General features: G+C 37.9%; 1 protein-coding gene across 2 annotated transcripts in view; it reads right to left on the minus strand.

The window, feature by feature from the left end:
• LOC133652640 (semaphorin-4C-like) overlaps positions 1-15,025 on the minus strand; it is a 317,761-nt gene that overhangs the window by 11,037 nt on the left and 291,699 nt on the right. For both annotated transcript variants that reach the window (XM_062051606.1, XM_062051607.1), the window contains 3 exons: positions 12,276-12,395; positions 7,863-8,014; positions 1,076-1,251 (listed from right to left, as the gene is read on the minus strand). In XM_062051606.1, coding sequence (XP_061907590.1) covers positions 1,076-1,251; positions 7,863-8,014; positions 12,276-12,395 — 448 coding nt within the window. The remainder of the gene's footprint in view (positions 1-1,075; positions 1,252-7,862; positions 8,015-12,275; positions 12,396-15,025) is intronic.

Genomic DNA, 15,025 nt, shown 5'->3' on the forward strand with positions numbered 1-15,025 from the left:
CTTTAATTGTTCAAAATTTCTCCTAAAAGCCAAATACCCCCGATTTCTTCTGTAATTTTAGGCGCGTTAATCAATTCTTTTCTTAGCGATATCTTCGGGGTTAAGTTGAATTTCAAAGTGGACCAACTTCTCAGCTTATGGCCACACAATCTTCTACTCCGCAAGTACGAGGCATGATTTATGATCCAGCACAAACTTTGACCAACTCTGAGGTGACGTAGCAGCTCACTGGCTCAGTATGTCAAGACTTTCAGTAGCTACGTTACTTCGGTGATCAAAGCCCTGTGTTACATAGAATAATTCCTCTCTGTTAGCTCTTACACTAACAATATCGCCAACAATTGGTTGATATGCAGGTCTGTTCGAATAATGATGTATATATTATCACACAACTTTGATGCTTAATGGCCGTTGCTATAATTATTGTAAATTGTGCTGAAATGGTATTTTTCTTTGTCTGTGCAAAGCTGGCTTTACAAAAGATTGCAAGCCAGTCTGGTATCAGTGTTTGTGTCCAGGGACGGCCTGCCGACTGCCAAGGCCGAACACCGCCGTGACGCAGACAGAGCAGAGACAAGGCGATATCACCAGCGTCAACACATTTGCATTTTTGTATTATCATATATTGTGTCTCACTGGAGTTGTCGAGATTACCCCCATTCCCTCAGCGACAGCTTCAGTGATGTAACCAGGGACCTACCAAATAAATAGAGGAAGCATGCGGGCTGGACTTTTGGAACGTAGTTTGGATCTGTGACTAGAATACAGCCCAAAACATGTGTCTCCTCATTGAGCCAAATTGAACTCTGTCTCTGCATGATTCCTTGCTTCTCGTCTGTTTGATAAATGTCATCAATGTTTGAACCACGGCATGCAAATGGAGTATTGTTGGCAGTTTTAGGATGTTTTTTAGAGGGCTATGTAGGCATTGTTAGCCTATACAAGCAGTTTTTTGTTTTTGTTTTTACAATTCAGACTGCAGAAAAAAAGAGAAAAGCCGTGAGTGTCCTTGTCTCACATAAGGAGTGTGAATGATAGGCAACATTTTGCTTCTTGATACGATCTCTCCACTCACCATTGAGCATGGAAGATGCCAAAGAAAGTAGTTCCCCTCCAGTCCTGTCCCGGCAGCGTGAAGACAGCTTGGAGGCTGTTGAAGGAGACGTGACGCTCAGGTAGGGAGCAGTCCAGCCGGGCTTTTTGGAAGGTGGTCCATTTTTTTTGCAGTGTCCGAGAACCACCAAGGTCACCCTGAAGATGAGACGATTCAGATCAAGTTAAAAGTTGAGTAGAGTTTATTATTTCCTCGGTCAGTGGTCAACAAAATAAACAAACAGTTTTACGTTCACAAATTGACAATTTTACAGACCGACAGGGTTTAGGCTGAAGTTTAGCACTTATTTGGCCTGAGCCTATAAACAATCTCAAATACAAGATAGAGCGTTTTCTACTGGGGCTCCAGGACTCTGGAATGCCAGTTAGAGATGCTACCTCAGTAGAAGCATTTAAGTCCCATCTTAAAACTCATTTGTATACTCTAGCCTTTAAATGGACCCTCTTTTAGACCAGTTGATCTGCCGTTTCTTTTCTTTTCTGCCCCCCTCTCCCTTGTGGAGGGGGGGGGGGGGGGGGCACAGGTGAAGTGCTGGCTGTCCAGAGTCGGGACCCGGTGTGGACCCGGTGTGCATCGGTTGGGGACATCTCTGCGCTGCTGACCCGTCTCCGCTCGGGATGGTCTCCTGCTGGCCCCACTATGGACTGGACTCTCACTCTTATGTTAGATCCACTACGGACTGGACTCACACTATTATGTTAGATCCACTATGGACTGGACTCTCACTATTATGTTAGATCCACTATGGACTGGACTCTCACACTATTATGTTAGATCCACAATGGACTGGACTCTCACTATTATGTTAGATCCACTATGGACTGGACTCACACTATTATGTTAGATCCACAATGGACTGGACTCTCACTATTATGTTAGATCCACTATGGACTGGACTCTCACACTATTATGTTAGATCCACTATGGACTGGACTCTCACTATTATGTTAGATCCACTATGGACTGGACTCTCACACTATTATGTTAGATCCACAATGGACTGGACTCTCACTATTATGTTGGATCCACTATGGACTGGACTCTCGCACTATTATGTTAGATCCACTATGGACTGGACTCTCTCACTCTTATGTTAGATCCACTACGGACTGGACTCTCACTATTATGTTAGATCCACTACGGACTGGACTCTCACTATTCTGTTAGATCCACTATGGACTGGACTCTCACACTATTATGTTAGATCCACTATGGACTGGACTCTCACACTATTATGTTAGATCCACTATGGACTGGACTCTCACACTATTATGTTAGATCCACAATGGACTGGACTCTCACTATTATGTTAGATCCACTATGGACTGGACTCTCGCACTATTATGTTAGATCCACTATGGACTGGACTCTCACTATTATGTTAGATCCACTATGGACTGGACTCTCACTATTATGTTAGATCCACTATGGACTGGACTCTCGCACTATTATGTTAGATCCACTATGGACTGGACTCTCACTATTATGTTAGATCCACTATGGACTGGACTCTCACACTATTATGTTAGATCCACTATGGACTGGACTCTCACTATTATGTTAGATCCACTATGGACTGGACTCTCACTATTATGTTAGATCCACTATGGACTGGACTCTCACACTATTATGTTAGATCCACTATGGACTGGACTCTCACTATTATGTTAGATTCACTATGGACTGGACTCTCACTATTATGTTAGATCCACTATGGACTGGACTCTCACATTATTATGTTAGATCCACTATGGACTGGACTCACACTATTATGTTAGATCCACTATGGACTGGACTCTCCATATTATGCTAGATCCACTATGGACTGGACTCTCACTATTATGTTAGATCCACTATGGACTGGACTTTCACTATTATGTTAGATCCACTATGGACTGGACTCTCACACTATTATGTTAGATCCACTATGGACTGGACTCATATTATGCTAGATCCACTATGGACTGGACTCTCACTATTATGTTAGATCCACTACGGACTGGACTCTCACACTATTATGTCAGACCCACTATGGACTGGACTCTCACACTATTATGTTAGATCCACAATGGACTGGACTCTCACTATTATGTTAGATCCACTATGGACTGGACTCTCACTATTATGTTAGATCCACTATGGACTGGACTTTCACACTATTATGCTAGACCCACTCGACGTCCATTGCATCCGGGCTCCCCTAGAGGGTGAGGGGGTGGGGGGGGACTCACTCACATCTGCGGTCCTCTCCAAGGTTTCTCATAGTCATTCACATCGACATCCCACTGGGTTGTGAGTTTTTCCTTGCCCTGATGTGGGCTCTGAACCGAGGATGTCGTCGTGGCTTGTGCAGCCCTTTGAGACACTCGTGATTCAGGGCTATATAAATAAACATTGATTGATTGACAGGATTTAAATGTGTGTTTTAAAAGTCCCAGCATTTGATCGGCAGCTCAGGATGCTTTTGTGACAGTTAAAACGTATCAATGACATCATTATTATTTAGTCCCGCTATAAACGCAACAAACGCGTCTTTATTGGGATCTATTCTGATGCGACACATTTAAAAAGGCCCTCGTGCTTGACATGTTTTTGTTATCGTCCGCCGTGATTGTGTGAGCAATAATAAAAGTCAATGTTCATATTACGGCAGTTAAATGCAGACATTGGGATCGCGCTTCAGAAACAATGTCAGCAGGATGCGCTGAATAATTCATTCAGTGTTCATCATGTGTGGGCATCTGCTTGTAATTTCACTCAAAGAGCTTTATTGTTCTTGTTTGAGCAGACATTTAAGGGCATTTCCCATAAAGCCGCGTGCTTATCCGCACGCTGTTTAACACTTTGTATCCATTTTGTTCACTTTAAAGGTTACTCAGATGATGTGCTTGCATACAGAACAGTCAATATAAAGGTCAAAGAAATCATAGAAACCAAAACTTATTTCACGTCTTTAAACGCCTTTCCACTAATGACCCGGTCTAATCAGAACACATTTACATTTTTGACAGTATCTTCTCTCAAGTTAGTACTCAGTCTATCAACGAGACTGCCTGATACTTCCCTGCATTTCACATTAAAGGCCTACTGAAAGCCACTACTACCGACCACGCAGTCTGATAGTTTATATATCAATGATGAAATCTTAACATTATAACACATGCCAATACGGCCGGGTTAACTTATAAAGTGACATTTTAAATTTGCCGCTAAACTTCCGGTTCGAAACGCCTCTGAGGATGACGTATGCGCGTGACGTAGCCCGGCGAACACGGGTATGCCTTCCACATTGAAGCCAATACGAAAAAGCTCTGTTTTCATTTCATAATTCCACAGTATTCTGGACATCTGTGTTCGTGAATCTGTTGCAATCATGTTCATTGCATTATGGAGAAGGAAGCTGAGCAAGCAAAGAAGAAAGTTGTCGGTGCGAAATGGACGTATTTTTCGAACGTAGTCAGCAACAACGCTTCTTTGTTTACATTCCCGGAAGATGCAGTCAAGATGGAAGAACTCGGATAACAGAGACTCTAACCAGGAGGACTTTTGACTTCGATACACAGACGCCTGTAGAGAACTGGGACAACACAGACTCTTACCAGGATTACTTTGATTTGGATGACAAAGACGCAGACGTGCTACTGTGAGTATGCAGCTTTGGCTTCTAAACATTTGATCGCTTGACCGTATGTGCGCAACTTTTTTTTGCGTATGTACGTAACTTTTTAAAAATATATAAGCTTTATGAACCTTGGGTTAGGTGAACGGTCCTTTGGGCTGAGTGATTGTGTGTGTTGATCAGGTGTTTGAATTGTATTGGCGTGTTCTATGGAGCTAGGAGCTAGCAGAGGAGCTAGGAGCTAGCATAACAAACACGCAGGTGTTTTTATGCAGGATTAATTTGTGGCATATTAAATATAAGCCTGGTTGTGTTGTGGCTAATAGAGTATATATATGTCTTGTGTTTATTTACTGTTGTAGTCATTCCCAGCTGAATATCAGGTCACCCCCGGCTCTCACAGCATCTTCCCTATCTGAATAGCTTCAACTCCCCACTAGTCCTTCACTTGCACTTTCCTCATCCACAAATCTTTCATCCTCGCTCAAATTAATGGGGAAATTGTCGCTTTCTCGGTCCGAATCTCTCTCACTTCATGCGGCCATCATTGTAAACAATAGGGAACTTTGCGTATATGTTCAACTGACTACGTCACGCTACTTCCGGTAGGGGCAAGCCTTTTTTTTATCAGATACCAAAAGTTGCAATCTTTATCGTCGTTGTTCTATACTAAATCCTTTCAGCAAAAATATGGCAATATCGCGAAATGATCAAGTATGACACATAGAATAGATCTGCTATCCCCGTTTAAATAAAAAAAATTCATTTCAGTAGGCCTTTAAATTGCCTTCAATTGTCACCTACCATTGTTTACCGTACATTTTTGTGGGAATGCTGAATTCAGGGATACGTTTGACGGACAGATTTGGCGCAACCTGTTAAGAATTCTCCATGTTTATTACGAATGAGCGCAGTGATGTAAATATCGACATTGTCGATACCAGGTAATTATTGGGATCGAAACAACACTACTACCGAATTTGCACTCAAAACTCGACAGTGCGCCTTATAACCCGGAATAATTGAACGGAAAATGTACAAAATAATTCTGTGCTTACCGACGACTTCGAAGCCATTTTATTTGGTACACGGTATAATGATAAGTGTGACCAGTAGATGGCAGTCAAACATAAGAGATTCATATAGACTGCACTATGATGGCAATATGACTCAAGTAAACAACACCAATTTTTTTTTATATCTTCCATTGAAAATATAGAACATTAAAATGTTTTAGTACGACTTTGGTGACCCCTAACCCTAACCCTAACCCTAACCCTAACCCTAACCCTAACCCTTGATGGATTGTCGGCGCATTCAACATAGGCGTATTATTATGGTGTGTGTATAAGGTAAGACATATTATCCGGCGTTTTGTTTCGCAATATTATGCAAAAGCAACTTTTCTTACCTTTTGGTACCTGCTGATCTGTATTTGGGATCTGCATAAATCCTGAAAAATTGAGCGCGTCCGCCTTTTGTAGTTAGACATTGAGTTTACTTAGCTGACAACATTATAATAAAATCTTGTGTATTTCAGATACACTTCAAAATCCATAAATAAAGGTAAGATTACAGATTACGCTTCTCCGAAAATTGCTCTATAAACAGCATAATATAGAACGTGTTTATTAATTGACGTTTTATGCAATAAAAAGTACTCCTTAGAGTTCACAGATATACATGTGTACCTATTAATTGACGTTTTATGCAATAAAAGTACTCCTTAGAGTTCACAGGTATACACAAAAACAACCTGTCTCTGTGATCACTATAGGTGAATAGCCATGCCTTGAGGCCTTTTTTCCAGTCCATTATTTTTGCTGCTTTTGTGACATCACAGGAAATGACGTAGCTCAGTCATTTCCTGTGATGTCCCACAGGGCATTTCTTGTGGGACGGGATTCGTTCCCAGGGATTCGAATAAAGAACCAACTCTTTTTCTTTACTATAGTGACCTCGATAACGGGAACCGGTTCTCAAAAAGGGATTCGAGTCCATGGAATCGGTTCTTTTCTTATCGAACGGTTCTTTTCTTATCGAACAACCGGGAGAACCGGTTTCGAACATCAGTCTAATGACTGAGCTACGTCATTTCCTGTGATGTCCCACAGGGCATTTCTTGTGGGACGGGATTCGTTCCCAGGGATTCGAATAAAGAACCAACTCTTTTTCTTTACTATAGTGGCCTCGATAACGGGAACCGGTTCTCAAAAAGGGATTCGAGTCCATGGAATCGGTTCTTTTCTTATCGAATGGTTCTTTTCTTATCGAACAACCGGGAGAATCGGTTTCGAACATCATCCCTACTCCTTAAGAGTTCACAGATATACATGTGTACCTATTAATTGACGTTTTATGCAATAAAAGTACTCCTTAGTAGGGATGATGTTTGATAGGAAATTATCGAGTTCGAGCCCATTATCGAATCCTCTTATCAAACCGATTCCTTATCGATTCTCTTATCGAATCCAGATAGGTTGTTGTATATGGGAAAAAACACAATATTTGGTTTAACAAAAGCTCACTTTTATTTAATAGGAAAAAAAAATTAAAAAAAATTAATAAATATTGACTGTTACCCCCCTAAAAAAATAAAATAAATATTGACTGTTGTTACCCAAAGTATATTAAGTGGTATTTTTCAGAAAAACAAATATATACAGTAACACAAAAACAACCTGTCTCTGTGATCACTATAGGTGAATAGCCATGCCTTGAGGCCTTTTTTTCCGGTCCATTATTTTTGCTGCTTTTGTGACATCACAGGAAATGACGTAGCTCAGTCTAATGACTGAGCTACGTCATTTCTTGTGATGTCCCACAGGGCATTTCTTGTGGGACGGGATTCGAATAAAGAACCAACTCTTTTTCTTTACTATAGTGGCCTCGATAACGGGAACCGGTTCTCAAAAAGGGATTCGAGTCCATGGAATCGGTTCTTTTCTTATCGAACGGTTCTTTTCTTATCGAACAACCGGGAGAACCGGTTTCGAACATCATCCCTACTCCTTAAGAGTTCACAGATATGCATGTGTTACCTGTTATCAGATTTGTTATGGTTTGGTATCTTTTTTTTTGACTGAGCCACAGAAAATAGCTGCAGATAATATGGAAGTGTGAGGTTACCTTGCAGACGCGAGCCACTCTGGCCACGGTGACCTCAGTGTCACAGTCCAGCTCCAACGCCCGCTCGCTAAAGAAGAAGTAGATTTTGTCGTCGTCTCCTTCTTTACTGCCGCCGCTTTCTCGAACCAAGGCCGAAGCCACGAAGTCTGGTTCTGCACAAAACACACACACACAATCTCAGTCTGTAAGGTTTGATGTTTCTCCCCATCGCCCCTTCATAGCGCTATGTCTTCTCCCTCATTTATTCTCTATACAGTCCTATTTATCTTTTCAATTATTTCTTCATTCTAATAAATTCCATTACCAGGCTACTATCCCAGTTCCATTATGTATAACATGGGCACTTCCACAGCAGCACATTAAGCTACCATGGTGAAACTAAAGCACGATGATGAAACCCCAAGCCAATTTGATGCTTTTAGATGAGGTTTCCCCCCTTTTATGCCTCGGTAGCCGCCTGTACCTCTTTGCTCATAGTCACCCTCAATATCTGCCCTTTTATCACCAATTATAATTGCTTTCTTCTTCATTTCCCTCCTTCCAAAGATAACAATCAGTCAGTGTTGTTGTTTTATCAATTAAAAAAGGTGTGACCAGAAAACGGGAAAGGCTGCCAGTCTAATTTATTTGACAAAACCCAAAACCAGTGAAGTCGGCACGTTGTGTAAATGGTAAATAAAAACAGAATGCAATGATTTGCAAATCCTTTTCAACTTATATTCAATTGAAAAGACTGCAAAGACAAAATATTTAATGTTCGAACTGAGAAACTTTTTTTTTTTTTTTTATACAAATAATTAATAACTTGGAATTTAATGGCCTCAATGGGGGGTGGGGGGGTATCGGTATCGGTTGATACCGATATCAACCGATACCGATATCAACCGATATATGCAGTCGTGGAATTAACACATTATTATGCCTAATTTGGACAACCATGTATGGTGAAGATAAGGTACTTTTAAAAAAAATAAAATAAAATAAGATAACTAAATTAAAAACATTTTCTTGAATAAAAAAGAAAGTAAAACAATATAAAAACAGTTACATAGAAACTAGCAATTAATGAAAATGAGTCAAATTAACTGTTAAAGGTTAGTACTATTAGTGGACCAGCAGCACGCACAATCATGTGTGCTTACGGACTGTATCCCTTGCAGACTGTATTGATATATATTGATATATAATGTAGGAACCGGAATATTGATAACAGAAAGAAATGGGGGGAGGGAGGTTTTTTGGGTCGGTGCACTAATTGTAAGTGTATCTTGTGTTTTTTATGTTGATTTAATAAAAAAAAATAAATAAAAAAACAACAACAAACAAACAAAAAAAAAAGGTACAGATAATAAAAAAACCGATACCGATAATTTCCGATATTACATTTTAACGCATTTATCAGCCAAAATTATCGGACACCTCTAATATATATACTGCATATATATGAAAATATGTATATATATATATATATATATATATATATATATATATATATATATATATATATAAAATAAATTTATATATATATAAATGTATGAAACAAAATATGTAAATATATATATAGAAATATTTATTTTTATAATTTTTTATTACATTAATAAAAAAATATAAAAATAAATATGTATATATATATATTAATATATATACATATATATTATATATATATATTTTATTTCATACATTTATTTATATATACATATATATATTTTTTTATATATATATATATTTTATATATATATATATACATCCCTAGTTCTGGGTATTTGTTCTGTTGAGTTTATGTTGTGTTACGGTCAGGGGCGCCGCTAGGGATTTTGAGCCCCATGAAAAGAATCTTTACAGGGCCCCCAACACAGCAGCAACATTTTTTGATGCTATTTTACATACAATTATGCATTTTAATGGTATTTTTGAGTAATGGTATTTTCTGCTGCTGCTGCACTTGACTCTGTTCAGAATGAGGCATCATTTTGACAGAGGGGAGATCAACTATTATTGAGTAAGAACAGCTTGACTGGATGGATTATTTAACTAATATAGCAGTAAAATGTAAAAATCCAGAGTTTTCTTGAGCTAACATGGTGAGAAAAGTGAGCTAGCTTATTACCACAGACAGGGACAAAGTTAATATGCATAACTTTCCACCACAACTAACAAAACCACCTTTTTTTGGAAATATTGGGTGACATATTGTCGACCCTTCAACTCCTTCTCCTCTCTTATTTTCTTTTCCTTTCTTTATTGGCTGCCTGATTTTTGAGGCATACTGCTGTCTCCTCCGCTTTGCCCGCTGTGGCTGATCCAGTCGGACTGAACCATTTTACGTAAATAGAGGGGGGAAGGGAGGGCCCTGCAGGTGTTGATGCTTCCAAAACAAATAAAGGTATTGTTACCAGGACATGGAAAATAAAACATGTGTGATTATATGTTAGTTAATAACTTAGTGTCATTATTTTTTCTGTATTATAATTTCATCATCATTAGGGGCCTCTCTGGGCCCCCCTTCCATCATGGGCCCCTAGAATCCGTCTCCTTTACCCCCCCTTTTCGGCGCCCCTGGTTACGGTGCGGATGTTCATCCGAAATGTGTTTTGTCATTCTTGTTTGGTGTGGGTTCACAGTGTGGCGCATATTTGTAACAGTGTTAAAGTTGTTTATACGCCACCATCAGTGTGACCTGTATGGCTGTTGACCAAGTATGCGTTGCATTCACTTGTGTGTGTGCAAAAGCCGCATATATTATGTGGCTGGGCCGGCACGCTGTTTGTATGGAGGAAAAGCGGACGTGACGACAGGTTGTAGAGGACGCTAAAGGCTATGCCTTTAAGGCACGCCCCCAATATTATTGTCCGGGTGGAAATCGGGAGAAATTTGGGAGAATTGTTGCCCCGGGAGATTTTCGGGAGGGGCACTGAAATTCGGGAGTCTCCCGGGAAAATCGGGAGGTTGAAACCGATACCGATAATTTCCGATATTACATTTTAAAGCATTTATCGGCCAAAATTATCGGACACCTCTAATATATATATATATATATATATATATATATATATATATATATATATATATATATATATGTATGTATATATATATATATATATATATATATATATATATATATATATATATATATATATATATATATATATATATATATATATATATATATATATATATACTGTATATATATATATGTATGTATATATATTTATGTATATATATATATATATATATATATATGAAAATATGTATATATATATATATATATATATATATATATATATATATATAAATATATGTATATATATATAAATGTATGAAACAAAATATGTAAATATATATATAAATATTTATTTTTATAATTTTTTATTACATTAATAAAAAATTATAAAAATAAATATGTATATATATAAATATATATATATATATATATATAAATATATATATATATATATATATATATATATAAATATATATATATATATATATATATATATATATATATATATATATATATATATATATATATATATTATTTCATACATTTATTTATATATACATATATATATATTTTATATATATATATATATATATATACATATATTTATATATATATATATACATATATATATATACATATATATATATATATATATAAGAGTATGAAACAAAATATGTAAATATATATATAAATATTTATTTTTATAATTTTTTATTACATTCATAAAAAATTATAAAAATAAATATATATATATATATATATATATATATATATATAATATATATATATTTTATTTCATACATTTATTTATACATACATATATATTTTTTATATATATATATTTTTATACATATATAAAATATATATATATATATAAAAATAAAAATAAAATAAAAATAAAATATATATATATATATATATATATATATATATATATATATATATATATATATATATATATATATATATATGTATGAAACAAAATATGTAAATATATATATATATAAATATTTATTTTTATAATTCTTTTATTACATTATATTTTATTAACATGTATTATTTTCCATTTCATTTTAGGGGACCGACAAGCATACAGTATGTATGTAAATTTGGAGCAAGACTGGCACCCCCTGCCACCCCAAAAGGGACAAGCGGTAGAAACAAGTCAACTTGAAAAAGTTGACTTGTACATTTTGAGCACAACCCACAGGGGTCGCCAAACATGCCATTTACAGTCACTGTGGTGTGTTATCATTTTTTAACATGACTATTAATTTAATGAAATGAATATGAACCTTCTTAATAGCGTTAAGATGGAACATTTTATTTTTATTTTTTTTTCATCAAAAACATTCCCTTTTGGGTGTTTCAATACCAAGTGTTTTTCTGTGTCACCCCCCTAATTGACTTACCATTGAGCCAGGCAGGCAAGTATTCCGTCTTCATGCTGTAGTGCTGTTGGCCCAGGTTTCTTTGTATGACTGGCTCAGTTCCCAGGAAGTTGTTGAGTGTGGCGGAGTACAGCTCCTTGTCTGTACCAACACAAAAACAAACTTTGGGCTTAATTTAAACTCAAGCTAAAATAACCAAGGTCAACAGTCCAGTGGGGGAACGCAAGCGGCGACTGGGCATCTGTGGCTTGAATTAAGCCGTGCAGTTATGGACCGAATGGAACGCGCAATTAAAAAATTGCACTCCTGGACCTGCCGTGCAACTGCATGGCAACAAAACACATGTGAACACCTGCAGGAGTAGTTTGAAAAGATCTGATTTATGCTTTTTATGCCCCTGTTAGAACTAGGAATCATGTTGCTTTTTCCATTCAAAATGCAGCCGAGACGGAATAACAAGACATTTTTTTTTACAGTTTGCCCAATTTTTAACAAAGGATTAGGGACAATTTACGAGGAAAATGCTATTTAATTCAAGGTTGTGTTTGTCTTTTTATATTGCAAAATATCAGTCATGGCTGAGCTTATTTTTTCATGTACTAAACCCTAAATTAAATTTTTTATATTTGTTAGAATAATCATGTATATATTATCACACAACTTTAGTATGTTTAAAGTCCGTTGCTATAGTTATTAGCTATTGTGCTCAAGCTGTATTTTTTCCATCTGTGCAAGGACAAAACTTCTTGTCTGAGGGGTGGCCTCAGCCGCAGATGTTATCTTTGTTTTAGCCCGCTAACAGCCAAGGACTTCAAGGACCTCAACGCAGATAAGACGACAGCACGCAGACGAAGCAGAGACAAGGCGAAATCACAAGGCCCCCAGCACATTCCGTCACGTATTGTGCATACTGTTTGCATGATATGTGTGACCACTCCTTTTAGAGGCTATATTTTATCACACAACTTTAGTATGTTTAAAGTCCGTTGCTATCGTTATTAGCTATTGTGCTCAAGCTGTATTTTTTCCATCTGTGCAAGGACAAAACTTCTTGTCTGAGGGGTGGCCTCAGCCGCAGATGTTATCTTTGTTTTAGCCCGCTAACAGCCCAGGACTTCAAGGACCTCAACGCAGATAAGACGACAGCACGCAGACGAAGCAGAGACAAGGCGAAATCACAAGGCCCCCAGCACATTCCGTCACATATTGTGCGTACTGGACCTGCTTTGCATGATATGTGTGACCACTCCTTTTAGAGGCTATATTTTATCACACAACTTTAGTATGTTTAAAGTCCGTTTCTATAGTTATTAGCTATTTTGCTCAAGCTGTATTTATTCTATCTGTGCAAGGACAAAACTTCTTGTCTGAGGGGTGGCCTCAGCCGCAGATGTTATCTTTGTTTTAGCCCGCTAACAGCCCAGGACTTCAAGGACCTCAACGCAGATAAGACGACAGCACGCAGACGAAGCAGAGACAAGGCGAAATCACAAGGCCCCCAGCACATTCCGTCATGTATTGTGCGTACTGTTTGCATGACATGTGTGACCACTCCTTTTAGAGGCTATATTTTATCACACAACTTTAGTATGTTTAAAGTCCGTTTCTATAGTTATTAGCTATTGTGCTCAAGCTGTATTTTTTCTATCTGTGCAAGGACAAAACTTCTTGTCTGAGGGGTGGCCTCAGCCGCAGATGTTATCTTTGTTTTAGCCCGCTAACAGCCCAGGACTTCAAGGACCTCAACGCAGATAAGACGACAGCACGCAGACGAAGCAGAGAGAAGGCGAAATCACAAGGCCCCCAGCACATTCCGTCACGTATTGTGCGTACTGTTTGCATGATATGTGTGACCACTCCTTTTAGAGGCTATATTTTATCACACAACTTTAGAATGTTTAAAGTCCGTTGCTATAGTTATTAGCTATTGTGCTCAAGCTGTATTTTTTCTATCTGTGCAAGGACAAAACTTCTTGTCTGAGGGGTGGCCTCAGCCGCAGATGTTATCTTTGTTTTAGCCCGCTAACAGCCAAGGACTTCAAGGACCTCAACGCAGATAAGACGACAGCACGCAGACGAAGCAGAGACAAGGCGAAATCTCAAGGCCTCCAGCACATTCCGTCACGTATTGTGCGTACTGTTTGCATGATATGTGTGACCACTCCTTTTAGAGGCTATATTTTATCACACAACTTTAGTATGTTTAAAGTCCGTTTCTATAGTTATTAGCTATTGTGCTCAAGCTGTATTTTTTCTATCTGTGCAAGGACAAAACTTCTTGTCTGAGGGGTGGCCTCAGCCGCAGATGTTATCTTTGTTTTAGCCCGCTAACGGCCAAGGACTTCAAGGACCTCAACGCAGATAAGACAACAGCACGCAGACGAAGCAGAGACAAGGCGAAATCACAAGGCCCCCAGCACATTCCGTCACGTATTGTGCGTACTGTTTGCATGATATGTGTGACCACTCCTTTTAGAGGCTATATTTTATCACACAACTTTAGTATGTTTAAAGTCCGTTGCTATAGTTATTAGCTATTGTGCTCAAGCTGTATTTTTTCTATCTGTGCAAGGACAAAACTTCTTGTCTGAGGGGTGGCCTCAGCCGCAGATGTTATCTTTGTTTTAGCCCGCTAACAGCCAAGGACTTCAAGGACCTCAACGCAGATAAGACGACAGCACGCAGACGAAGCAGAGACAAGGCGAAATCTCAAGGCCTCCAGCACATTCCGTCACGTAGTGTGCGTACTGTTTGTATGATATGTGTGACCA

Source organism: Entelurus aequoreus, linkage group LG06, assembly GCF_033978785.1.
Source record: "Entelurus aequoreus isolate RoL-2023_Sb linkage group LG06, RoL_Eaeq_v1.1, whole genome shotgun sequence".
In the NCBI taxonomy this organism is placed as follows: Eukaryota; Metazoa; Chordata; class Actinopteri; order Syngnathiformes; family Syngnathidae; genus Entelurus; species Entelurus aequoreus.